The sequence below is a fragment of the Amblyraja radiata genome, chromosome 15 (genome assembly GCF_010909765.2).
Source record: "Amblyraja radiata isolate CabotCenter1 chromosome 15, sAmbRad1.1.pri, whole genome shotgun sequence".
Lineage (NCBI taxonomy): Eukaryota > Metazoa > Chordata > Chondrichthyes > Rajiformes > Rajidae > Amblyraja > Amblyraja radiata.
The window spans coordinates 49,036,008-49,062,336 of record NC_045970.1 but is presented as its reverse complement, the minus strand read 5'-3'; the positions used below and the strand labels follow the sequence as shown (position 1 = coordinate 49,062,336).

Sequence of the window (26,329 nt, the reverse complement as noted above, 5' to 3'; positions counted from 1 at the left end):
GGAATTCTCTGCCATGCATGTGCCCACTCCCCCAACATGTCCAAGTCACCCTGCATTCTCATAGCATCCTCCACACAGTTCGCATTGCCACCCAGCTTTGTGTCATCTGCAAATTTGCTAATGTTACTTTGAATCCCTTCATCCAAATCATTGATGTATATTGTAAATAGCTGCGGTCCCAGCATTGAGCCTTGTGGTACCCCACTAGTCACTGCCTGCCATTCTGAAAGGGACTCGTGAATCCCTACTCTTTGTTTCCTGTCTGCCAACCACTTCTCTATCCATGTCAGCACTCTACCCCCAATACCATGTTCCCTAATTTTGCCCACTAATCTCCTATGTGGGACCTTATCAAATACTTTCTGAAAGTCCAGGTACACTACATCCACTGGCTCTCCCTTGTCCATTTTCCTCGTTACATCTTCAAAAAATTCCAGAAGATTAGTCAAGCATGATTTCCCTTTCTTTCGACTTAGGGCTAACGGAATCAAGGGATGTGGGGAGAAAGCTGGAACGAAGTACTGATTTAAAATGATTAGCCATGATCATATTGAATGGCAGCGCTGGCTCGAAGGGCCGAATGGCCTCCTCCTGCACCTATTTTCTTTGTATCTAAGCTACGGATACATGTTCAGTCGCTCCGTTAGTTTCACTCACATCCTTTTCGGGAATTTCAACGCCGATTTCTTCGGTGCTGCTTAATTTGGTCACGATGTTGTCTGCTGCCAGCATCCACCCTAAACTTCGAAGGATCCCGATCAGCTTTGGGAGGGCCCCTCTCTTCCCATTGCCCTTGAGCCATTCGTACAGGATGGCGAATCCCTGCCGGCTTTTATCGTCCCGGTAATCGGCTTCGATCTGCTGCAGTTTGGGTTCCGTCAGCCCCAGGCTTATCCCAAGCTGGTGATATTGCCGCGGCTCAATCTCGTCCGCTATCATATGCATATCCCCATCCGAAAGCTCGACGTCTGTTATGGAAAAAAGAACGGAGACATTTTGGCCAACGTCAACAATATCGAGGTGGGGGGGGGGGGGGGCGGCGCGGTGGCGCAGCGCGGTAGATACCTAGAAAATAGGTGCAGGAGGCAGCACCACCATTTAAGATGATCATGGCCGATCATCCAAAAATCAGTGCCCCGTTCCTGCTTTCTCCCAGAAAACCCTTGATTCCGTTAGCCCTAAGAACTGCAACTTAAGAATCTCTGGAATTCTCTGCCATAGAAGGTAGTTGAGGCCAGTTCATTGGCTATATTTAAGAGGGAGTTAGATGTGGCCCTTGTGGCTAAAGGGATCAGGGGGTATGGAGAGAAGGCAGGTACAGGATACTGAGTTGGATGATCAGCCATGATCATATTGAATGGCGGTGCAGGCTCGAAGGATCGAATGGCCTACTCCTGCACCTATTTTCTATGTTTCTATGCATCTAACCCAATAACTGCCCTCACAGCACCAGAGACCCGGGTTTGATCCTGACCACGGGCGCTTGGCTGTGTGAAGTTTGTACCTTCCCCCCCCCGTGACCTGCGTGGGTTTTCTCCGGGAGCCCCGGTTTCATCCCGCACCTTCCAAAGACATATAGGTTTGCAGACTCGTTGGCTGCGGTATCGTTGTAAATTGTCCCGGGCGCGTGTAGGATAGTGTCAGTGCGTGGGGATCGCCGGTCCAGCCCGGACTCGGTGGGCCGAAGGGCCTGTTTCCACACTGTATCCCTAAACTAAACTAAACTCAAAAGGGGAGAGGTTACACACAGGCATCCTCTGCATTTGTGAAGGGGTTCCGGGGAAAAGGAATAAGCTAGGTTTTGGGTCAAGACCCTCCTTCAGACCCATTCACACTAGTTCTATATCATCCTACTTTTGCATCCACTTCTTACATGTTAGACTATGGGCCAGGTGTCGCAGAATGGGGTTGATATGGATAGGTTCACACTGGCCATCATGGGTGTGATGGGCCGAATGGCCTGTTCCCATGCTGTATAGCACTATGACTCTCCATGTTCCATTGAATTCCATTGGTGATGGGTATATGGAACATAAGATCATACGTGATAGGTCAGAATTAGGCCATTCGGCCCATCAAGTTACGCCATTCCATATGATCATGGCTCATCATCTAAAATCAGTACCCCGTTCCTGCTTTTTCCCCATATCCCTTGATTCCGTTAGCCCCAAGAGCTAAATCTAACTCTCTCTCGAAAACATCCAATTAATTGGCCTCCACTGCCCTCTGTGGCAGAGAATTCCACAGATTCACAACTCTCTGGGTGAAAAAGTTTTTCCTCAACTTAATCCGAAATGGCCTGCCCCTTATTTATAAATTGGGACCAAAAATGTGCAAAGAATAGGAAAAGTCACCTTTGGAGATGCCAAACTGAAAGAACAGCACCACCTGCTGTCCACATTGTCTTTGTCACCTTTTCTGTCCCACTGAGTTACTTGAGTTGTTTGTGTTTATCTTCGGTTTAAACCAGCATCTGCAGTTCCATTCTACATGCTTTCTTTTCAGCTGCCCACATAGACTATTTAGATTATTTAGATGAGTTCAGCACGGGTTTTCAGTACAGACAGCACCCGTGGTCGGGATCGAACCAAGGCCTGTGGCGCTGTAAGGCAGCAACTCTATCGCTGCTCCACCGTGCTGCTCTAGAGACAGCTGTCGGAGCGAATCTTGTCTGTCCGTGTTCACCTTTGCTGTTTATTGTGTGTCTTGTTCAGTATATGTTTATTGGCTGTTTTTCCAATGCTGCACATACTGTATTTACCTCCCCCCCCTCCCCACCCATAGTCAGTTATAAGGGACAATCAATAATAATAGACATCTACTGTATCCGCTGTTCCAGGTGTGGACTCCTGTTTATCGACGAGACCAAGCGCAGGCTCGGCGATCGTTTCATTGAACACCTCCGCTCACAGTCCGCCTAAACCTACCTGATCTCCCGGCAGCTCAGCATTTAAACTCACAAATTGATGGGATAAATAGCCTAATTCTGCTCCTATCACTAATGAACATAAACCAGTATCTGCAGTCCCTTCCTACACATAAAGAATACAGGAATTTCTTGACCGGAATTATGAAAGTACAAAGTGCACAAACTCCATGTGGTGGCATCTGGTACCTGGTACATCTGGCTCCTGCGGAAAACACAAGGGAAATAATTACTTTGCAGAAAATAACTGGTGGAGAGAGAACAAACAGCACCTCATTTTTCGCTTGGGCAGCTTACAACCCAGCGGTATGATTATGGATTCCTTTAACTTCAAGTAAACCCTTGCATTCCCCCTCTCTCCGTTCCTCCCCCACCCTGATCATCGTACTAGTTTCACTGTCGTCCTGCTGAGTGTCACTGTTCATATCCACGTCGCTATCACCTTCTCCACAGCCAACAATGGACCATTGTGGGCTCCACATTTCCTTGATCATCGTTGCAGGCATTCATTTGTTCTTTGTACCTCTTCGTACTTCTGGTTTCCCTCTCCCTGAATCTCAGCCTGAAGAAGGGCCCCGACCCAAAACGTCACCCATCCCTTCTCTCCAAAGATGCTACCTATCCCGCTGAGTTACTCCGGATTTTTGTGTCGATCTTTGCCATTTACTGCCTTACAGCGCCAGAGAGAAGGGTTCGATCCTGCCTACGGGTGCTTGTCTGTACGGAGTTTGTGCGTTCTCCCTGTGACCCGAGTGGATTTTCTCAGAGATCTTCAGTTTCCTCCCACACTCCAAAGACGTAGGGGTGTGTAGGTTAATTAGCTTGGTATAAATGTAAAATTGTCCCCAGTATGTGTAGGATAGTGTCAATGTGCGGGGATCGCTGGTCGGTGCAGACTCAGTAGGCCGAAGGGCCTGTTTCCACGCTGTATCTAAAAACTAAACTAGACTGGTTAGAGTCAGGCTGATAGGAACCCAAACAAGACACTCAGGATCTTTGACTGTCAAGATTCAGGGACTATCACAACATTTAAGAAGCAATTAGGCAGATACTTGGATAGGACAGGTTTAGATGGATATGGGGCCAACCGCAGGCAGGTGGGACTAGTGTAGATGGGACGTGGGCAAGTTGGGCTGAAGGGCCTGTTTCCACTCTGCAGGTTTGTGTGAATGTGTGGGCAATTTTGTTGGTTGCGGTTGCCAGAAACACTAAAAACTACAGAGAGAGTGTCATGTTTATTCTGCAACTTTCTTCCTGTGTGAGTGGTGGAAAGTCTGAGTCACATTGTGGGCAATCGCCCACACAGATACAGTACCGCTGTGAGGAGCTGCTCCACTCACTAAGTTCCACAGGAGATTGTTTGCTGCTGTGGTAACTTTTAACCAGCCTGGGTTTCATCGTCAGTAATTGTCGACATTGTGTTTAGTTTTAATTTTAGTTATAGACACACGGCATGGAAACAGGCCATTCAGCCCATCGAGTTGATGCCATCCATCGATTACCCGTTCACACTAGTTCTATGTGAAGGAAGGTTCCGCAGATGCGGGTTTAAACCGAAGATAGACACGAAAAGCGGGAGTAACTCAGCGGGGCAGGCAGCATCTCTGGAGAGAAGGAATGGCCATTTCTTCTCTCCAGAGATGCTGCCTGTCCCGCTGAGTCACATTAGTTCTATGTTAAGTTTAGTGTAATGGGGTTAGGAGGGAGAGATCGATCAGCCAGTGGAGCAGACTTGATAGGCTGAATGACCTAATTCTACTCCCATCACTAATGACCTTACAGACAGCACCCGTAGTCAGGATCGAACCCGTGTCTCTGGTGCTGTGAGGCAGCATCTCTCTCTACTCGTTCCTTTGCTTGTTCTTTCTCGGGGTCTGACCACTGCCAGCTAGTGAGTATTTATGGTCCTAAGAAACATAGAAATTAGGTGCAGGAGTTGGCCATTCGGCCCTTCGGGACAGCGCCACCATTCAATATGATCATGGCTGATCATCCAAAATCACTACCCCGTTCCTGCCTTCTCTCCATATCCCTTGATTCTTTTAGCCCGAAGGGCTATATCTAACTCTCTCTTGAAAACATCCAGTGAATTGGCTTCCACTGCCTTCTGTGGCAGAGAATTTCACAGATTCACAACGCTCTGGGTGAAAACTTTTTCTAACTCTTAAACTCTCTACTATATTTAACTCTCTTGAATCTAACTCTCCTAATGGGCCTGTCCCACTTACGCGACTTTTTCCAGCAACTGCCGGTGCCCGTCATAGGTCGTTGCAGGTCGGCGAAAATTTTCAACATGTTGAAAATCCAGCGGCGACCAGAAAGACGCTACGACTCTTTGGGCGACTGAGGAGACGACTCACGACCATACAGGTGACACCCTGGCGACATGTAACGGGATGAAGCCTGTATGGTCGTGAGTAGTCACCCAAAGAGTCGTATCTTGTTCTGGTTACCACTGGATTTTCAACGTGTTCGCCGACCTGCAACGACCTATGACGGGTGCCGGCAGTCGCCAAAAAAGTCGCGTAAGTGGGACAGGCCCATAACTATGTCTAAATTGAATACATGAGAAAGTGGGTCTTCCAATGGGGGTTTTATATATTTTGATAAAATTCAGATAAATTCACTCTCTCGAAACGGCCCTGATCATTCCTGCAGACCAGCGCAACACATTGGATCATTGCCGCTTGACAGACTGTCGGGATGTAACTTAGAATCTTTCTTTTAAACAAAGCTGCCACATAATCTCTTCCCCCTGTGAAACAATGACTGATACCCACCTCTGGTTTGGCCTCTTTTTTACCTGGAAAACAAATAAATAGTTAGATCTCAGATAACATGAGTTGCTACGAAAAATAATTCAAATATATTAAATAAAAAGTGTTTATTTACACCTCCACCTCTCCCCTTATCTGACAACCTTTTGTCTCCTTTCCATATCCAGCCTTTGTCACTTACTCCACCCATCTACAAAGCAACCCCCCCCCCTCCCCCCACCCGCTCACCTGTATCCACCCATCACTTAAGTAGGAAGGACCTGCCGATGCCGGTTTATACCGAAGACAGTGCTGGAGTAGCTCAACGGGTCAGGCAGCATCTACGGAGAGAAGGAATGGGTGACGTTTCAGGTCGAGAACCTTCTACAGACCCGAAATGTAAACCATTCCCTCTCTCCAGAGATACTGTCTAACCCGCTGAGTTACTCCAGCATTTTGCGCGCATCCACCTATCACTTGCCAGGCTTTGTCCCACGCCCACCTCTCTTTGCCAGCATTCACCCTCCTACTAAAAGCAGTCTAAAGAAGGGTCCCAACCCAATAGGTTGCCTGTCCATTCCATCCACAGATGCTGCCTGACCCGCTGAGTTCCTCCAGCACTTTCTTTTTGCCGGGAAAAGATTTAATGCACAGTAAAAATATCCCACATAAAAAAATAGTAGGAATGAGGAACTGCAGATGCAAGTTAATAAGCAATGAGTCACAAAGTCCTGGAGTAACTCAGCATCCCTGGAGAACATGGATAGGTTTATTTAATTTAGTTTAGTTTATTTAGTGATACAGCACGGAAACAGACCCTTCGCCCCCCCCCCCCCCGAGTCCGCGCCGACCAGCGATCACCCGTACACTAACACTATCCTAAATTGTCACACAAGGGACAATTTAAAATTTACCAAAGCCAAATTAACCTACAAACCTGTACGTCTTTGGTGTGTGGGAGGAAACCAGAGCACCCAGGGAAAACCCACGAGATAACGGGCAGAACGTACAAACTGCACAGACAGCACCCGTAGTCAGGATCGAACCCGGGTCTCAGTCGCATTAAGGCAGCAACTCTACCGCTGTGCCACCGTGCCGCCCCTGAAGATACCCTTTTAAAGAAGGCTCCCGACCCGAAACATCACCTAATCATGTTCTCCAGAGATGCTGCCTGATCCGCTGAGTTAACCCCAGCACTTTGTGTCCTATCCCGTATAAAAGCAATGATACTATACATTTTTTTTCTGGTAAACAAATCTCAATTAATAAATAATTACCAATAAATGACACTTGTTCCTGTGGAGAAAAAGACAAAAAAACACTTCAGAAATTTATCACAAGTAGACCAATGAATGTGCTGTAGATTTCATCTACATTTCGTGCTCATAATGTTTAGAGTATGATGTAGCAGCACGGTGGCGCAGCGGTAGAGTTGCTGCCTCGCTGCGCCAGAGACCCAAGTTCGATCCCGACTACGGGTGCCGCCTGTACCGAGTTAGTACGTTCTCCCGCGACCTGCGTGGGTTTTCTCAGAGATCTTCAGTTTCCTCCCACACTCCAAAGACGAACAGGTTTGTAGGTTAATTAGCTTGGCACAAATGTAAATTGTCCCTAACGTGTGTGGAATGGTGTTTGTGTGCGGGGATCTCTGGCCGGTGCGAACTCGGTGGGCCGAAGGGCCTGTTCCCGCGCTGTATCTCTTTTTTTTCTTTTTTTTTTTAAGAAGCACAATAAGTTACAGTAGTACACACCACATATATCTTATTACATTTGTTGTACCCCTTCATTTTTTGAGCTTTAAGAAAGATAGAAATAAAGGAAGTAAGGAAAGTGAGAAAGAGTCGTGATAGTACGAGAAAGTGTTGAAAAATAAAAGCCCATTAGAAAAAGAGTTGGAGAAAAAAGTTAAGAAATAGACCCTAGAAAAGAAAGAAAGAAAGAGAAACAATTGCTCTAATATTAAAAAAAACACACAAAAAGGGATATATCAACCATATTTTTCATCCCCCGTTACCAGATCCTGGCACCGTTTATTTTTAAAATTACTGTTGCACCTTATACTTGTAGTAAGTCAATAAATGCAGACCACGTCTTTCTAAACTAAACTAAACTAGATTTCAACCCTGAGAATCTAAAAAGATATTTGAGTCACAGAAAGTGGTTTTAAAATGTATGGCACACAGGATGTGTTTTAAAAATAAGATTGTTTTATGCTGGCAGAAATTGAAAGTGATATAACCATCATGTACTGTAAATCCTGAGCTTTCTTTTTTAGTTTAGAGATGCAGCACGGAAACAGGCCCTTCGGCCCACCGAGTCCGCACCAACCAGCGATCCCCGCACACTAGCACTATCCGACACACACTAGGGACAATTTATAATTTTTATCAAAGGCAATAATAATAATAATGGATGGGATTTATATAGCGCCTTTCCAATACTCAAGGCGCTTTACATCGCATTATTCATTCACTCCTCAGTCACATTCAGTGGTGGTAAGCTACTTCTGTAGCCACAGCTGCCCTGGGGCAGACTGACGGAAGCGTGGCTGCCAATCTGCGCCTACGGCCCCTCCGACCACCACCAATCACTCACACACATTCACACACAGGCAAAGGTGGGTGAAGTGTCTTGCCCAAGGACACAACGACAGTATGCACTCCAAGCGGGATTCGAACCGGCTACCTTCCGGTTGCCAGACGAACACTTAACCCATTGTGCCATCTGTCGTCCCAATGAACTTACAAACCTGCACGTATTTGGAGTGTGGGAGGAAACCGGAGCAAACCCGGAGAAAACACCCACACAGTCACAGGGAGAACGTACAACCGCTGTACAGACAGCGCCCGTGGCCAGCATCGAACCCGGGTCTCTGGCGCTGTGAGGCAACAATTCTACCGTTGTGCCACTCTGCCGCTGAACCATACACGGAATTTATTTACATGGTTTTTTTTTGCCGTTGGTTTATCATTGTCACTTGTACAGAGATACAGTGAAAAGCTTTTTGTTGCGTGCTTTATGGCCAGCGAAAAGACAACACATGGTTGCAATTAAGCCGTCTACAGATACACCTTAAAGGTAATTAGTGCAAGATAATGCCGAGGAGTTTGAGCATAGCTAGATTACGAAATGCTACTGTTCAAATAAAGATTGCAGTTTGCTGCTGACACAAAAGTGGGTTGTATTATAGATAGTGAGGATTTGTCAAAATCTTTGTCAGAAATTGCAGCAGGTTCCCGTCCAGTTCAGGTGCAACCTGTCCTTCTTGTGAAGCCCCACCTGTCGGGGATGTAATGCTGAGGCTCTACAAGGCGCTGGTCAGGCCACATTTGGAGTAATGTGAGCAACGTTCGGCCCCATATCTGAGGAAGGATGTGCTGCCGCTGGAGAGGGTGCGGACAGGGTTTACGAGAATGATCCCAGGAATGAGTGGGTTAACAAATCATGAGCGTTTGACAGCACTGGGCCTGTACTCGCTGGAGTTTAAAAGGATGATGGGGCGGACTTCATTGAAGTTTACCGAATAGTCTTCTTCTTATCGAGTCCACACACAAGGTTAGAAGTTGTTCAGCCGGAGCTGAACGCATTTCTCGGCATCTGCGTACAATGGTGTCTGTCTTGTGCTTCCTGCGCGTGGTGGTGGAAAGATTGGTGGAAACAGGAGGCAGCGACGTGAACGCTCTTTCCTTGACCCCTAGCGAATAGTGAAAGGCTTGGATGGAGTGGATGTGGAGATGATGTTTCCACTAGTGGGAGAGTCTAGCAACAGAGGTCGTTCTCTAAGAACAGAGAATTAAAGGATGTTCCTTTAGGAAGGAGATGAGGAGAAGCTTCTTTAGTCAGAGAGTGGTGAATCTGTGGAATGCATTGTCATAGAAGGCTGTGGAGGCCAAGTCAGTGGATGTTTTAAAGGCAGAGATAGATAGATTTTTGATTAGTACAGGTGTCGTGGGTTATGGGAGGAAAGGCAGGAGAATGGGGTGCGGAGGGAGAGATAGATCAGCCATGATTAATTGGCATAGTCTTGATGGACCGAATGGCCCAATTCTGCTCCTATCGCATGTGAACTTATTAATTTAAATTCTCTGCAATTATAGTAAACTAAAATAATATTTACCGGGGATTTTTGTGGCTTTCTTTTACCTGGAATGAAATAAATGGAAATAATATTATTATTAGGTACAGATACATAAACTTTGATATATAGGCAGCCCCTTGACTTACAGAAGAGGCGACATGAAAACTTGCAATAATGTAGGTATGTTGCAAAACTTACCTTCAGTGGCGCTGCAGTTCTGTCGCTGCCCGTGTGCGCGACTTTGGCGCCTTTGAGAGGTTTTAAAACGCGATTTTCTCTAGGCTATTGAAATCGAGGTTGTTCAGCCTCCCTAGTTGTTGACGAAAAATCGCTGCGACATTAGTTTGCTGCAGCTATTTTTAAACTAAATTGGGTTTTTAATTGTTATAGTAGATTAAAAATCATCCTCTAAAGCCGCGAACGCCGACAACGGGACGGATCTTATGTAGGGCACAATGCAAGGTAGGCTGTTTATTTTTACATTAAAAAGTGCTTCTTAAGATCCCTTTATTCAAAATTTTAAGTTCCGAGTACGTGACTTGAGGGCCCATTCAAACCCACAGTATTTTTCATGCCGCATATGTGCTTCAAATCCACCACAATGGCAACGTTCCAAACCATCGCGTTCCAGAAAAACCCACTCGCAAGCTGATTTAAATGGCCATTAATTTACAGCAATTGAACACTAAATTCCTTTAATTTGGCCTATAAATTAATGTCAATGAGATTTAAAAAATCATGTTTTATTGTGAATTCTTGTGTGAATGTTCTTTGGACACTTAGGCTATTTAAAAATGTTAATCTTTTCTTAAGAAATGGATAGATGTTTAGATCTAGCAATTGAATTTTGGAATTAGCTTCAATTGGGTAACTAACTAATTATATGCTTTAATTTCAGGTCATCCAAGTAAGATTGTTTAATATTTGTTTCAGAATGCTTGAACCTATAATAACTGAAAATTTCTTTCAGTTCTCACTATTTTTAATAAAGTGTTAAGTCAATGGAAAATCAATAGGGAACAAGATGCTAATTTCCGAGTATGAAAATGTCCATAACTTTTTTAATACTGAAGATATGAAAGTGAATTAGGTGTCAAATTAAACTTCTTTTTATGCTTTATCTGATGGGATAAATTGCAGACTTGATTTTTAAAATCTCAAAATTTTGTGACATTGCTAAATAATGTAAGCAATTCTTTAAGGCCTATCTTTCCGAATTTGCGCGTCTCGGTAGTTTCGCTAGCGATGCTCTACTGCATTCGCATGCGGCCGTTTCCGCAACCCAGCTCTCCACGAGGTCTCCACGATGGAACTTGCCCCATGGTCTCCATCTTGGAGCTCCCCCCATGGTCTCCACGTCAGAGCTCCACTGTGGTCTCCACGTTGTAGCTCCCCCCCGTGGTCTCTCACACGTACTACACCGTACGAAAGGTAAATTTTAACACGTGCGCTTGCACTTACGTTTCCGACTTAAGTAACATCTGAGGCTGAGGCTCTATTAGACGCTGGTCAGGCCGCATTTGGAATATGGTGAGCAATTTTGGGCCCCATATCTGAGGAAGGATGTGCTGGCTCTGGAGAGGGTCCAGAGGAGGTTTACAAGAACGATCCCAGGAATGAGTGGGTTGTGGCATCAGCTGATGGTCAGACCACTTACAGTCAGACCCTCGTCAGTGGTTACGAGGGCTGTCATGTAACGTCATGGGTTAAGGGGAGTGTCCTGCTACATAAGCAGATCTCACCTTGAGATCATGAGTACAGGTAGCTGAGCTCGAGACAACACCCTCGCTCAGCAGCAGCAGCAGCAGCAATGGCAACATGTTAGAAGACCAAACAACCATGTAATGTCTGAATAAACCAAACTGTTTATTCACCACCTTTGGTGCCACTACCGGGTTAGCATATGATGAGCGTTTGACGGCACTGGCCCTATACTCGCTGGAGTTTAGAAAAATGAGGGGGGGGGACCTCATTGAAACTGACCAAATAGTGAAATGCTTGGATAGAGTGGATGGGGAGAGGATGTTTCCACTAGTGTGAGAGTCTAGGACTCGAGGTCATATCCTCAGATGTAAAGGACATTCTTTTAGGAAGGAGATGAGGAGGAATTTCTTTAGTCCGAGGGTGGTGAATCTGCGGAATTCCTTGCCACAGAAGGCTGTGGGGGCCAAGTAAAGGCCAATGGAAATTTTTAAGTCAGAGATAGATTCTTGATCAGTACGGATGTCAGGGGTTATGTGGGGAGAAGGCAGGAGAATGGGGTTAGGAAGGAGAGATAGATTGATGGGCCGAATGGCCTAATTCTGCACCTATCACTTGACATGATCAAACTTACACCAGACGTAACCCTTCGGTCAGTCCGGGGACGTTAGTATATAAAAGCCATTTGCCGTCAGTGAGAGTAATTTTCACGACATTTGTGGGAATAAATTTTACTAACCACCTAACATTAGTTGACGTCCCGCAACTCAGTAGCAATTGCAAAGGTCATGAAAACAGACAAAACATTAACGTTAGTGTAGTAATTTTTTGTAATTGTACCACAGATCGAGTGAACGGTGAGGGGGGGGGGATTCTCATTGAAATCGACCCGTAAAAACCTGCCTAGATATGGTGGACTTAGAATGTGGGAGAGTCTAGGACCAGAGGCCGCAGCCTCAGAATAAAAGAACATACCTTCAACATGGAGATGAGGAGGAATTTGCCCGAGGGTGGTGGCATTCTTTGCCACAGTCGGCTGTGGAGGCCAAGTCAGTGGATGTTTTTAAGGCGGAGATTAGCAGATTTTTGATTAGAACAGGTCACAGGGGTTATGGGGAGAAGGCAGGAGAATGGGGTTAGGAGGGAGAGATAGATCAGCAATGATTGATTGGCGGAGTGTACTTGATGGGCCAAATGACCTGATTCTAGCTCTATCACACTAATGAACTTATCTGTGCCACCAGGGATGCTGCCTGACCCAGGGAATTACCCCAGCACTTTCCCTCCATCCATACGAGGTGCTGTTCTCCAGATTTGAATACAGTTTTGGCTACAATTATCATGTTCCTTGCAAGGGCCGAATGAAGTGGGTGTGTTTCAACTTACATGGGAAGGATTTTCTTTTCCTGTATAGAAAAACTCCTACTACAATCATTATGATCGGTATTAATACCAGCCAACCCAAATGGCGGTTGTTTCCTGCAAATGAAACAAAAGGAAATGATATGTAGCAGCCATGAAAATTAGAAATACCAGAGTGATGGTCAAATCGCACAGAGGAGACAGAGGAGTGGCACGGTGGCGCAGCGGTAGAGTTGCTGCCTCACAGCGCCAGAGACCCGGGCCCGACCCTGACCAGGGCGCTCTCTGTGCGCAGTTCTTACGTTCTCCCCGTGATCTGCGTGGATTTTCTCCGGGTGCTCCGGTTTCCTCCCACACTCCACATACGCACAGCTTTGCAGGTTAATTGGCTTTTGGTAAAGATTGTAAATTGCCCCGAGTGTGTGTGGGGTAGTGTTTGTGTGCGGGGATACGCTGGTCGGCGCGGACTCGGTGGGCTGAAGGGCCTGTTACCGGCCTGTATCTCCAAAATAAGCTAAGCAGAGGGTTGTGCTGTAAAGGTGATGTTCTGGCTGGATGTCTGTGAACAGTGACATTCCGCAGGGATTTGTGTTGGGACCGCTGATCTCTGGGGGGGAATAGATCGCACGCGTCCGCCATGCTTGCATTTATTTCCTCAGGACTAGATTAGTTATGCGATGTTATGTTATGACTAGGGATGTTATGCCGAGTCTCTACAAGGCCCTGCATGACTTTGGAGTGTGGGGGAGGTGGTGGGCGGGGAACCAGAGCATGCAGTGAAAACCCACGCAGGTCACGGGGAGAACGTGCAAACTCCGCACAGGCAACGCCCGTGGTCGGGATCAACGCCTGGGTCTTGGCGCTGCAAGGCAGCAACGCTACCGCTGCGCCGCCCCCATCTTTTGCTTGATTCAACTAACGTTACATTTAACAGAGAGAAAAAGAGAGACACACACACACCTTTTGTCCTTGCTCTGCAGACTGTGTCATTGGTGCGTGTACAAACGTGGGCGATCTCTTCATTGGGCTCCTTACATCTGGGGAGAGGAATAATACGTTTCAGGAAGCAACTGACTTCAGTAAACAAAGCGCAGAACCTTCCGCCAGTCAGCTCTGACTGAGCTGACGAGTCTGAAACACAAAGGGCGACACGATGGTGCAGCGGGTAGAGCTGCTGCCTCAAGGAGCCAGACACCCAGGTTCGATCCTGACCACGGGTGCCGTCTGCACGGAGTTTGCAACTACCTCCTCTGGCAGTTCGTTCCATACACCCACCACCCTCTGTGTGTTAAAGTTGCCCCTCAGATTTGTATTAAATCTCACCCCTCTCACCTTAAAGCTAGTGTCCCTCTGGTTCTTGATTCCCCTACTCTGGGCAAAAGACTATCTATCTACAGGATCTATCCAACTATTATCCCTCTCATAGTTTAATAGACCACTGTAAGGTTGCCCCTCATCCTCCTGCGCTCCAAGGATTAAACTCCTAGCTTGCCAAACCTCTCCCTCCAGCGCAGCCCCTCTAGTCCTGGCAACATCCTCGTGAATCTTCTATGTATCTCGAGGCATCTGGCAGATTGACTGATCACTCAGCGGGACCTCCGGGTATTCAATTTAATTTAGTACTTTCGCAGTGAGGCCCTCCTGTGTTTGGATAACCACTAGGGTTTCCAACTGTCCCGTATTAGCCGGGACATCCCTTTTTTTGGGCTAAATTGGTTTGTCCCGTTACGGGACCGCCCTTGTTCCGTATTTGATTGCTACGACTCGGGTCAAGTGGACTGTCGGGTCGGAGCGCTGAGTCCGGCCCCGCCTCACCTGTCCCGACGTAGTGCAGCCCATGGAGTGCAGCAGCAGCGCTTCGCCCGTGGCCCCTCTCACCTTAAACCTCTGTCCTCTGGTTCTTGATTCTCCTACTCTGGGTAAAAGAGTAAATATCCAAAAAAGTGCTGAACTCAGCAGGTTAGGCAACATGTCTGGAGAACATGGATAGACGACGATTGGGATCTAGAAGGATCTCGACCCCAAACGTCACCTGTCCATGTTCTCCAGAGATGCTGCCTGACCCGCTGAATTACTCCAGCACTTTGTGCTTTTTTTGTTGTTGTTGTAAACCTGCATCTGCAGTTCCTTGTTTCTTTGTTTTAATTTCCAGGAAGCTCTACAACACGCTTTCAATAAATTTACAGTTCTTCACTCATCTTAAATAAATGAAATTCACAAAGTCGTAAAGGTCTTTCAAGTCTAGGAGGTAGGAGGTAGAAACAAGGAACTGCAGATGCTGGTTTACAACAAAAAAAAAGGTGCTGGGGTAACTCGACGGGTCAGGCAGCATCTCAAGCGAACATAGATAGGTGATGTTTCGAAAACAGGATCGAACGGCACCTATCCCTGTTCCCCCAGAGATGCTGCCTGACCTGTTGAATTCCTCCAGCACGCTGTATCATCATCTGGTACCAGCACCGATAAAGGTGGACCCGAGAACAGCCGTGAGGGAGGGGGGAAGGAAGGGGGCACTGGCGCGGGGGGGGGGGGATTTGTGATTTTAGTAAGCTAGCGAAGAATTTCACTGTGACTTGTCACATGTGGCAATAAAATATTCAATTGAAAGCATTCAATCCGCAGTCCCTTGTTTTTACGCTCTAAGTCATCATTCTGACCGATCGTACTTACACTTTGCAATTTGAACAGCGGCTGCATGGACTTTTATCACAGTAGAATTTTTCTCTGCAACTGCATTTCGTGTCGCGGGTGGTGGTACAATTCTCTTCTGTTTTTAGACCTGCGGAGGTTAAGGAGGCAGACACAAAAAGCTGGAGTGAAATCACCGGGCCAGAGTGCATCTCCGGGGAGAAGGAATGGGTGACAGTTCGGGTCAGTTCCCTTCTTCAGACTTGTTAAGGAGTTTTCAAATAGTCAAGGGGCAAGGAAACAGGCAGAAATGGCAAGGTGATTTCTCTGCACACGTATTTTACAATGGAAAGCTGAATTAAACACTGGAAGATGGCAAGAACAAACACTGTTGGCCAGAGGGGTTATCTGCTGAGGATAATATTTTGCAGGAATAAGGATAAATCATTTTAGAAGCGAGACAATAACAAAGAAAATCGAGTCAAGTTGAGTTTATCGTCTTAAGCATAGGCATCGTGAGGCATCCTATCACCAACTAGAGAGCAGTCCTGATTTACATCTACCTCTTTGGAGATATACACAAAAAGCTGGAGTAACTCAGCGGGTCAGGCAGCATCTCTGGCGAAAAGGAATAGGTGACGTTTCAGGTCAACACCATTCTTCAGACCTCATCTGGAGGAAACCTACGCAGTCACAGGGAGAACGTGCAAACTCCACGCAGACAGCACCTGTGGCCAGGATCAGACCCTGAACAGTTCATAAGGTCATAGGGTCCAGGAGCAGAATTAGGCCATTCGGCCCATCAAGTCCGCTCCTCCATGTAATCATGGCTGATGTATCTTTTCCCTCTCAACCCCATTCTCCTCCTCCCCTTAACCACTGACACCTGTACTAATGAAGAATCTGTCAATCTCCGTCTTAAAGATATTTGTCGAATTGGCCTCCACAGGGCAAGTCAAAAAAAAAAAAAAACTTTATTTGCCATTTGTGCTTACACACATAGGAACTCTTGTGCGGTTGTTCAGAGTCAAGTCAAGTCAAATTAAAAAGACACACAGAAAGACACATAATCTATAAAAACATATACTTCTCTAAAAATAAAAAAATAAAGTGCCTAAAACCCTATATAAAGGGGAAAGTGAGAACATTGTAACTTGCACAAACCCTATAAAAAAGTGTCGATTGCATTGTAAATTGCACAGGCCCAGGAGGCAATATAATATGATATAATATGATATGCTATGAGGTAGGTCAGGACAACAGTTCATTTTGTTTTGGCCAAGAGTCTCACTGTGGCAGGGAAGAAGCTCTTAAAAAAGCGTGTTCTGTTTGTGGCGATGCTGTCCGCTCGTCTGTGCCTGAGGTTGTATGTGCAGTTTTTGTGTTTGAGCAGGGAGTGAGCTGGATGTAGTGTGTCTCTGATGATTCTCTCTGCCCTTTTTTGACAGCGCTGTGTGTAGATTGTGTCCATGGAGGGGAGTTCCGTTCTGATAATCCTCTCTGCAGTCTTTATGACTCTTTGCAGAGCCTTCCTCTCTGTCTGTGTGGTGTTTCCATACCATACCGTGATGCCTGTGGTGAGGATGCTCTCTATCAGTCCTTTGTAGACCTGGGTGAGAGGGCGACAGTGCAGACCAGCTTTTCTGAGCAGCCTGATGAAGTACAGTCTCTGCTGGGCTTTTTTCACTGTGGCAGCAGTGTTCAAAGTCCAGTTCAGATCTGATGTCACTTGTAATCCCAGGTATCTGTAACTGTCAGCCCTCTCCACCACAGTTCCCTTGATGATAAAGGGCTGCAGGGGGGGTGGATTTTTTCTGAAGCCCATTATTATTTCTCTTGTCTTGTCTGTGTTGAGGCTTAGGTCGTTCACCTCACCTTCTGTGGCAATGAATTCCACAGATTCACCACCCTCTGACTGAAGAAATTCCTCCTCATCTCCTATCTAAAGGTACGTCTTTAAATTCTGAGGCTATGGCCTTAGCCTGGTCCTAGACTCTCCCACTGGGACTCTCCCACTCCTTTCCACACCCACTCTATCCAGGCTTTTCACTATTTGGTAAGTTTCAATGAGGTCCCCCCCAGCCCCTCATCATTCTAGACTCCAGCGAGTACAGGCCCAGTGCCAGCAAAAGCTCGGAATCAAATGGTCTTGGGACAATTTTACGGACGTTTACTTACCGTTGTTCTCTTGGCAAGTCTTGCATGCACGACAATCAGACAAACCATTTTCAATATCTGTAAACGTTTTGGATGGCTGGCATGCTTGACAGGTGGAGCTCTCGGTTTTACTGCAAGATTTTTTCACGTACTGACCTTAACCGCAAGTAAAGGAAATGTAAAGATGGAACGTCAATCATAGAATACAGTACGACACAGGAACAGGCCCTTCGGCCCACTATGTTCATGCCGACCTGCGGCAAGATCAACTAAGCGGGCGGCACGGTGGCGCAGCCGTAGAGCTCCTAGCCTGACAGCACCCGAGACCCAGGTTCGATCCCGACTACGGGTGCTGTCTGTATGGAGTTTGTACGTTCTCCCCGTGACCTGCGCGGATTTTCTCTGAGTTCTTCGGTTTCCTCCCACACTCCAATGACGTACAGGTTTGTAGGCTAATTGGATTGGTTTTATATGTATTCAATGCCAAATTGTCCCTAGTGTGTGTACGTTAGTGTTGATGTGCGGGGATTGCTGGTTGGTGTGGTCTCGGTGGGCCCAAAGGGCCTGTTTCTGCGCTGTATCTCTAAATTAAATGAAACTAATCTTGTCTACCTGCACGTCATTCATAATAGAAACATAGAAACATAGAAAATAGGTGCAGGAGTAGGCCATTCGGCCCTTCGAGCCTGCACCGCCATTCAATATGATCATGGCTGATCATCCAACTCAGTATCCTGTACTTGCCTTCTCTCCATACCCCCTGATCCCTTTAGCCACAAGGGCCACATCTAACACCCTCTTAAATATAGCCAATGAACTGGCCTCAACTACCTTCTGTGGCAGAGAATTCCACAGATTCACCACTCTCTGTGTGAAAAAAGTTTTCCTCATCTCGGTCCTAAAAGATTTCCCCCTTATCCTTAAACTGTGACCCCTTGTTCTGGACTTCCTCAACATCGGGAACAATCTTCCTGCATCTAGCCTGTCCAACCCCTTAAGAATTTTGTATGTTTCTATAAGATCCCCCCTCAATTATCCCTCCATTACATGAACAGTTTCTACCCAGCTGTTGCTAGGCACAGCCCTGATCTCCCATCAACCCCATTGGTGACCTTTGAACTATCTTTAATTGGACCTTCAAATGTTGCACAAAATGTTGTACCCTTTATCCTTTATATGTGCACTGTGGATATCTTAATTTTATAATCTTTTCTTTGACTGTAGATGGGACATTGAGTATAGAAATTGGGAGGTCACATTGCAGTTGTACAAGGCGTTGGTGAGGCCGCATTCAGAGTATTGTGTTCAGTTCTGGGCACTGTGTTATAAGAAAGATGTTGTCAAGCTGGAAAGGGTTCAGAAGAGAATTACGAGGATGTTTCCAGGGCTAGAGGGTGTGAGCTCTAGTGGAGAGGTTGAGTAGGCTGGGACTCTATTCCTTGGAACGCAGGAGGATGAGGGGTGATCTTGTAGAGGTGTACAAAATCATGAGATCGGGTAGACGCACAGAGTCTCTTCCCCAGAGCAGGTGAATCGAGGACCAGAGGACACACGTTGAAGAAGGGGAAAAGATTTAATCGGAATCTGAGGGGTAACTTTTGCACACAGAAGGTGGTGGGTGTATGGAACAAGCTGCCAGAGGAGGTAGTTGAGGTTGGGACTATCCCAACTTTTAGGAAACAGTTAGACAGGCACATGGATAGGACAGATTCGGAGGGATATGGGCCAAACGCAGGCAGATGGGAGCAGTGTAGCTGGGACATGTTGGTCGGTTAGGCCGAAGGGCCTATTTCCACACTGCATCACTCTATGGGTCAAAGCCCTCCGCAAATACATTACAATTCGTGGATGTTTCCAAGAGAGAGTTAGATTGAGCTATCAGGGCTAACAGAATCAAGGGATATGGGGAGAAAGCAGGAATGGGGATAGTGATTTTGGATGATCAGCCGTGATCATTTTGAATGGCGGTGCTGGCTCGACGGGCTGAATGGCCTACTCTTGCACCTATTTTCTGTGTTTCGATGCTTCTAATAGATTTACACTCACCTGCACGGCACGTGGCACAACAGAGGGTTGAATGTTCTGACCAATACTCCTTAGGCCCACAGTCGCTTTGCCTTTTCAACCTCTTGAAGCCAGGCTGAGATAATCCGAAGGTGCTGATAGTCGATGAATCCATTAGAGCCACTTTCTTCTCCGTCAAGCTGGACGGACGAGTTCCTCTTACGTTCTGCACAAATATAACGCAGTACTGATGGACATTATCTTCACAGGTAGACGCCCACAGAATCTCTTGCCCAGAGTAGGGGAATCAAGAACCAGAGGACATGGGTTTAAGCTGAGGGGGGGGGGGGGGGGGGGGGGGGGAAGAAAAGACTGGAACCTGAGGGGTAACTGTTTCATACAGAGTGGTAGGTGACTGAGAGAATGGAGCAGCTGGGCTTGTATACTCTGGAGTTTAGAAGGATGAGAGGGTATCTTATTGAAACATATAAGATTATTAAGGGTTTGGGCACGCTAGAGGCAGGAAACATGTTCCCGATGTTGGGGGAGTACAGAACCAGGGGCCACAGTTTAAAAATAAGGGGTATGTCATTTAGAACGGAGACGAGGAAACACTTTTTCACCCAGGGAGTTGTGAGTCTGTGGAATTCTCTGCCTCAGAGGGCGGTGGAGGCCGGTTCTCTGGATGTTTTCATGGGAGAGTTAGATTTAGCTCTTAGGGCTATAGGAATAAAGGGATCTGGGGAGAAAGCAGGAATGGGGTACTGATTCTGGATGATCATATTGAATGGCGGTGCTGGCTCGAAGGGCTGAATGGCCTACTCCTGCACCTATTGTCTATTGTCTTTAGACTTTAATGACGCAGCGCTGAAACAGGATCTTCAGACCACCATGTCCGCTCCCACCAGCGATCACCCCGTACACTAGCCCTATCCTACATACCGGGGACAATTTACAACCCACAAACCTGTATGTCTTTTGACTGTGGGAGGAAACCGGAGCCCCTGGAGAAAACCCACGCGGTCACAGGGAAAACCTCCAGACTCTGTACAGACAGCGCCCGTAGTCAGGATTGAACCAGGGTCTCTTGTGCTGTGAGGCAGCAACTCTACCGCTGATCCACTGTGCCAGATCTTTAGACAACATAGTGCGCAGATTTATAATCCAACTTCATAGATTCACAAGTGATGGGAGGAGAATTAGGCCATTCGGCCCATCAAGCCAACTCCACCATTCAATCATGGCTGCTCTCCCTCTTTACCCCATTCTCCTGCCTTCTCCCCATAACCCCTGACACCCGTACTAATCAAGAATCTACCTATCTCTGGCCTAAAAATATCCAACGTCTTGGTTTTCCACAGCCATCTGTGGCAAAGAATTCCACCGATTCACCACCATGTGACTATAGAAATTTCTCCTCATCTTCCTAAAGGAACGTCCTTTAATTCTGAGGCTATGACCTCTGGTCCTGGACTTTCCCCATGAGTGGAAACATCCTCTCCACATCCACTCTATCCAGGCCTTTCACTATTCGACATGTTTCATTAAGGTTCCCCTTCATCCTTCTAAACTCCAGTGAGTACAGTTTCTTGTGTCATTAAGGTAATCTGGTCAATGGGGAAATTGGAACCGTAAAGATGTGTGATCATAGACAAGTGGCACGGTGGCCAAGTGGTAGAGTGGCTGCATCACAGCGCCTGAGATCCCGGTTCAATCCTGACCTCGGGCGCTGTCTGTGTGGAGTTTGCACGTTCTCCCCGTGACCTGCATGGGTTTTCTCCGGGTGCTCTGGCTTCTTCCCACACTCCACCAGTTTTTCCTCATCACAGTCCCAAATGGCCTACCCCTTATTCTTACACTGTGACCCCTGGTTCTGTTTCCGCGCTGTATCTCTAAACAAAAGTACTTCATCCACGCCCACCCTCAACCTTTATGGAACTTTCTCATGTAATTAAGAATAAAGAGTAGGCCATTGACTGAGACGAGGAAAAACATTTTCACCCAGAGAGTTGTGAATATGTGGAATTCTCTGCCCCAGAAGGCAGTGGAGGCCAATTCACTGGATGTTTTCAAGAGAGAGTTGGATTTAGCTCTTAGGGCTAAAGGAATCAAGGGATATGGGGAAAAAGTTGGAATGGGGTACTTTTTTTGGATGATCAGCCATGATCATATTGAATGGCAGTGCTGGCTCGAAGGGCCAAATGGCCTACTCTTGCACCTATTTTCTATGTTTCTATGTAACCGCGGGTGATGCAACTCTTACACCTTTTCTCCTCCCACCATTCAGGGATTGAAGTCTGTCCACCTAAAGCAGTGATTCACTCACACTTCTTCTAACCTGCTGCAAGGGCACTCAGTGTTTACACTGGAGTCCCCTCTGCACTGGTGAAACCACACAGTTGGATGGCCGAGTGGGCGGCAGAGGCACCAGATGGCCACAGGGGGGCGATGCTGAGCTCACTGCTGCCACCCCCACTCCCACTGTGGCAGTGTGGGAAGTCAACAGTCGACAGTCAAAAGATATAGACACAAAATGCTGGAGTAACTCAGCGGGACAGGCAGTATCTCTGGAGGGAGGGAATGGGTGATGTTTCTGGGTCGAGACCCTTCTTCAGGCTCTGTGTGTTTTATTGTCATATGTCCCCAAACACAACAATTAAATTCTTACTTGCAGCAGCACAACAGAATATGTAAACATAGTACACTGTAAGCAGTGTGCGGGGCATGGTTGCGCAGCAGTAGAGTTGCTGCCTCACAGCACCAGAGACCCGGGTTCGATCCTGACTACGGGCGCTGTCTGTACAATTTGTCCGTTCTCCCCGTGACCATGTGGATTTTCTCCGGGTGCTTCAGTTTCCACCCACACTCCTAAGACGAATTTAGGTTAATTGGCTTCGGTAAATAAATTGTAAATTCTCCCTGGTATGTAGGATAGTGTTAGTGTACGGGGTGATCGCTGGTCGGCATGGACTTGGTGGGCCGAAGGGCCTGCTTCGGTGTTGTATCTCCCAAGTCTAAAGGCTTAACATGATGTAAAAAGGCAGCACGTTTTGAGTCTGTAGAACTGTCTCTTCATCGATTGTTCTCCTCGTCTGTCAGGCCTTTCGGCCCATAATGGCGCAGCGGTAGAGTTGCTGCCTCACAGCGCCAGGGACCCAGGTTCGATCCCGACTACGGATGCTGTCTGTACGGAGTTTGCACGTTCTCCCCGTGACCGCATGGGTTTTCCTCCGGGTGCTCCGGTTTCCTCCCACATTCCAAAGACGTACAGGTTTGTAAGTTAATTGGTTTCTGTAAATTGTTCCTAGTGTGTAGGATAATGATGGTGTACGGCTGATCGCTGGTCGGCATGGACTCGATGGGCCGAAGGGACTGTTTCCACGCTGTATCACTAAACTAAAGTTTGTGCCGAACATGATGCAAGATTAAACTAATCTCTGCTACCTGCAAATGATTCATATCCCTCCATTACGACATGCCCATCTAGAAACCTCTTAAACTCCAATATCGTATTTGCCTACATCGCTACCCCTGGCAGCATCTCCTAGGCACCCACCACCCTCTGTGTAAAAAAACCTGCCCTGCACATCTCCTTTAAACTTCTTACCCCTCTCACCTTAAAACTATGCCCTCTAGTCTTTGATATCTCAACCCTGCAGAAAAAAAGTTCTGACTGTCTACCCTATCCTTGCCTCTCATAATGTTATACACTTCCCTCAGGTCTCCCCCCTCAGCCTCTGACAGAAAACAACCCAAGTTTGTCCAATCTTAGAGATTTCTTTAGTTTTCGAGAAACAGCGCGGAAACAGGCTCTTCGGCCCACAAAGTCCGCGCCGACCAGCGATCACCCCGTACACTAACACTATCCTACACACTCGGGACAATTTACAATTTACAGATGCCAATTAATCTACAAATCAGTACGCCTTTGGAGTGCGGGAGGAAACCGGAGTACCCGGAGAAAATCCACCCAGGAAGATAGACACAAAAAGCTGGAGTAACTCAGCGGGACAGGCAGCATCTCTGGAGAGAAGGAATGGGTGACGTTTCGGGTCGAGAACATTTCGTGTCTACGGTGTAAACCAGCATCTGCAGTTCCTTCCTACACATTTCCCAGAGACGCTGCCTGCCTGCCACGCTGAGTTACTCCAGCACTTTGTGTCTTTTTTTTCTGTAAACCAGCACTTCCAGTTCCTTGTTTCAACAGCTTGAATTGGTAGTTTACAATTCATTAATACTTGTAATATTAACCTCTCCCACCCAGGTTTTTTTTTTAAATAACCAATTCCTGAAAGATGCTGGAGTAACTCAGCGGGCCAGGCAGCATCTCTGGTGGCCTTTCGGGTCGAGGCCCTTCTTCAGAATGAGACTCAGGGCGAGAGGGGAATACGAGAAATTTGAAGTGTTGCACTATTCTCAAAGCGAGAACCCAGCCCCCTCGATGCTCTATCGACCGCAAAGAGAAGTAATGACATGTTATGACATGTTGCACGTCTGATCAAATAAACCGGTAAAAGCGGCGACTTTGCCCAGACGATGGCATTTGGAAAGATATTCAAAAACACTACAGTGCTGGAGGAACTCAGAGGGTCGGACAACATGCTTGGGACCCTCCTTCAGACTGATACATCGCCTAAAGATCCCTCTCACTCGCTCCCTCCCTCTCCAAATACTGTCTGGCCCACCGAGTTACTCCAACACACACGATTGCCCTCGACAAGTTTCATTTGATCTCCAAAATACCATACTTTGTAGAATAAATCATACGAGCGTTGGAGAACTCGAGTGTATTCAACTCAAAGCTATGATCTTCGACTCAAAGTACTTAAGTATAAAAGTATTGATACATATATATTATAACAGACATTTATACATAATTATACATTTAAAAGTATGTATACAAAATACCATTTTACTCACACTTTCGCATAAATACAAACATTGTCACAAGTCATAAGGTCATAAATAGTAGGAGCAGAGTTAGGCCATTCGGCCCATCAAGTCTACTCCGCCATTCAATCATGGCTGATCTATCCCTCCCTCCTAACCCCATTCTCCCGCCTTCTCCCCACAACCCCCGACACCAGAGATGATATAAATGCACAAATTGGGCAACATTTGTATTGTACAAAGACAAAAATTGGAATAAATACAAAAAACGTGTATTTTATACACGATTATGTAAGACTTATTATGTAAGGCTTATACAACAGTGTTTTTTTGTGTACGAAGGAACTGCAGATGCTGGTTTACCCAGAAGACAGACACAACATGCTGGAGTAACTCAGCGGGACAGGCAGCCTCACGGGAGGGAAGGAATAGGTGGCATTTCGGGTCGAGGCCCTTCTTCACCTTTACCCCTGTTAAATGTAAAATGTAAATTTTTCTGTGTCTCCAAAATACTTTCACTGTGTCTCTACAGTCATTTAAACCCCGGACTTGATAAGTAATGTTTAAGAGTACACTGGGGACACAGCAGAGCCAGTATCACTATATCATCGCCGCCGCCACTCCCCGCTGTTATTGAACTGCCCCTCGTATTTCGCTTGGGCGGCTTACACGCCAGCTCTATGAATATGTCAGATAAGACACAAAATGCTGGAGTAAATGCTGGATGGGTGACGTTTCGGGTCTGAAGGAGTGTCTCGACCCGAAACATCACCCATTTCTTCTCTCCAGAGATGCTGCCTGTCCCCGCTGTGTTACTCAAGCTTTTACACGTCTCTCTTCGGCGTAAACGAAACATCTACAGATCCTTCCTACGCCCCGAGTCACGGAGTTGTAGTAACTCACCCACAGAGGCAGCACTAGGAACAGCACGGTCAGGTCCATGTTGGTGAATCCTACCCCACCTGTCCCCCCCACCCACACCTCTCCTGGTTGTTCTGCTCTGAAGCAAGTGTCCCTGGAGCCAGTCGGTGAAGTTAACACCAGTTGAAATCTACAGCGATGCGAAAGTGAAACGCCAACCCCGTGAAACTCTGTCACAAGGCAGGTCACGCCCCTGCCAGGCTCCAGCACCAAAATACTTCTTCTATGTAGTTTTTTTTGGCGGTTGGCAAACAACTTTTTAGTGCATTACCGCCACCAACTGGTATGGAGTGTGGATCAAATAACATTATAACTTATATACTAATAACCTATATCTTTCCGAACAAATTGGTTACCCTGAGAAAAAGCAATAGGATTTGATAGCACTTATATGAATTCTTTTGTAAAATATTTATTAAATCAAATTGTACTTCTTCTTTTCTGAATCGTTCACTCATTTGTCTTCTTTCTTCCTCATACCTCTCACAGTGTATAATGACATGCTCTATTGTCTCTTCTTGCCCACAGTATTCACATCTGCCTGTATTATGCTTGCCTATTATAAAAAGTGTACTGTTCAGACCAGTGTGTCCAAATCTGGCTCTTGAAATTACTGTCTCCTCTTTTCTGTTTTTTCCTGCACATCTCATTTCTCCCACTTTCCTCTGGACTCTGTAGAACCACCGTCCTTTCCGTTCTTCCTCCCATTGCTTTTGCCATCTTTCCTTCAGTCTTTGCTTAATAATGTCTTTGATTTCAGTTTTACCTATGTTAATAGTTAAATCAATCTTACTTCTTTTTGTTACCTCTTTTGCTACCTTATCTGCCATTTCGTTTCCTCTAATGCCAATGTGTGCTGGTACCCATAAAAATATGACTGTAAGTCCCATCATTTCAATTCTGAAT

At 46.5% G+C, this 26,329-nt stretch overlaps 1 protein-coding gene across 1 annotated transcript; it reads right to left on the bottom strand.

Moving 5' to 3' along the window:
* Positions 1–612: 612 nt before the first annotated feature.
* On the bottom strand, positions 613–25,564 carry fas (Fas cell surface death receptor). The gene is made up of 11 exons (XM_033034474.1): positions 25,406–25,564; positions 19,655–19,838; positions 17,630–17,764; positions 15,494–15,602; positions 13,784–13,860; positions 12,848–12,940; positions 9,800–9,825; positions 6,960–6,978; positions 5,707–5,729; positions 3,116–3,131; positions 613–968 (listed from the first exon to the last, which is right to left on the bottom strand). The coding sequence occupies exons 1-11, from the start codon at positions 25,442–25,444 to the stop codon at positions 613–615; spliced, it is 1,077 nt and encodes a 358-aa protein (XP_032890365.1). The 5' UTR covers positions 25,445–25,564.
* Positions 25,565–26,329: the final 765 nt, after the last annotated feature.

Coding starts and splice junctions, on each gene's coding strand:
- fas (XM_033034474.1), bottom strand. CDS start 25,444: ATGGACCTGACCGTGCTGTTCCTAGTGCTGCCTCTGTGG. Junction 19,839..25,405: donor TCCTAGTGCTGCCTCTGTGG/GTGAGTTACTAC, acceptor ATATTTGTGCAG/AACGTAAGAGGAACTCGTCC. Junction 15,603..17,629: donor GACTTGCCAAGAGAACAACG/GTAAGTAAACGT, acceptor TAACCTCCGCAG/GTCTAAAAACAGAAGAGAAT.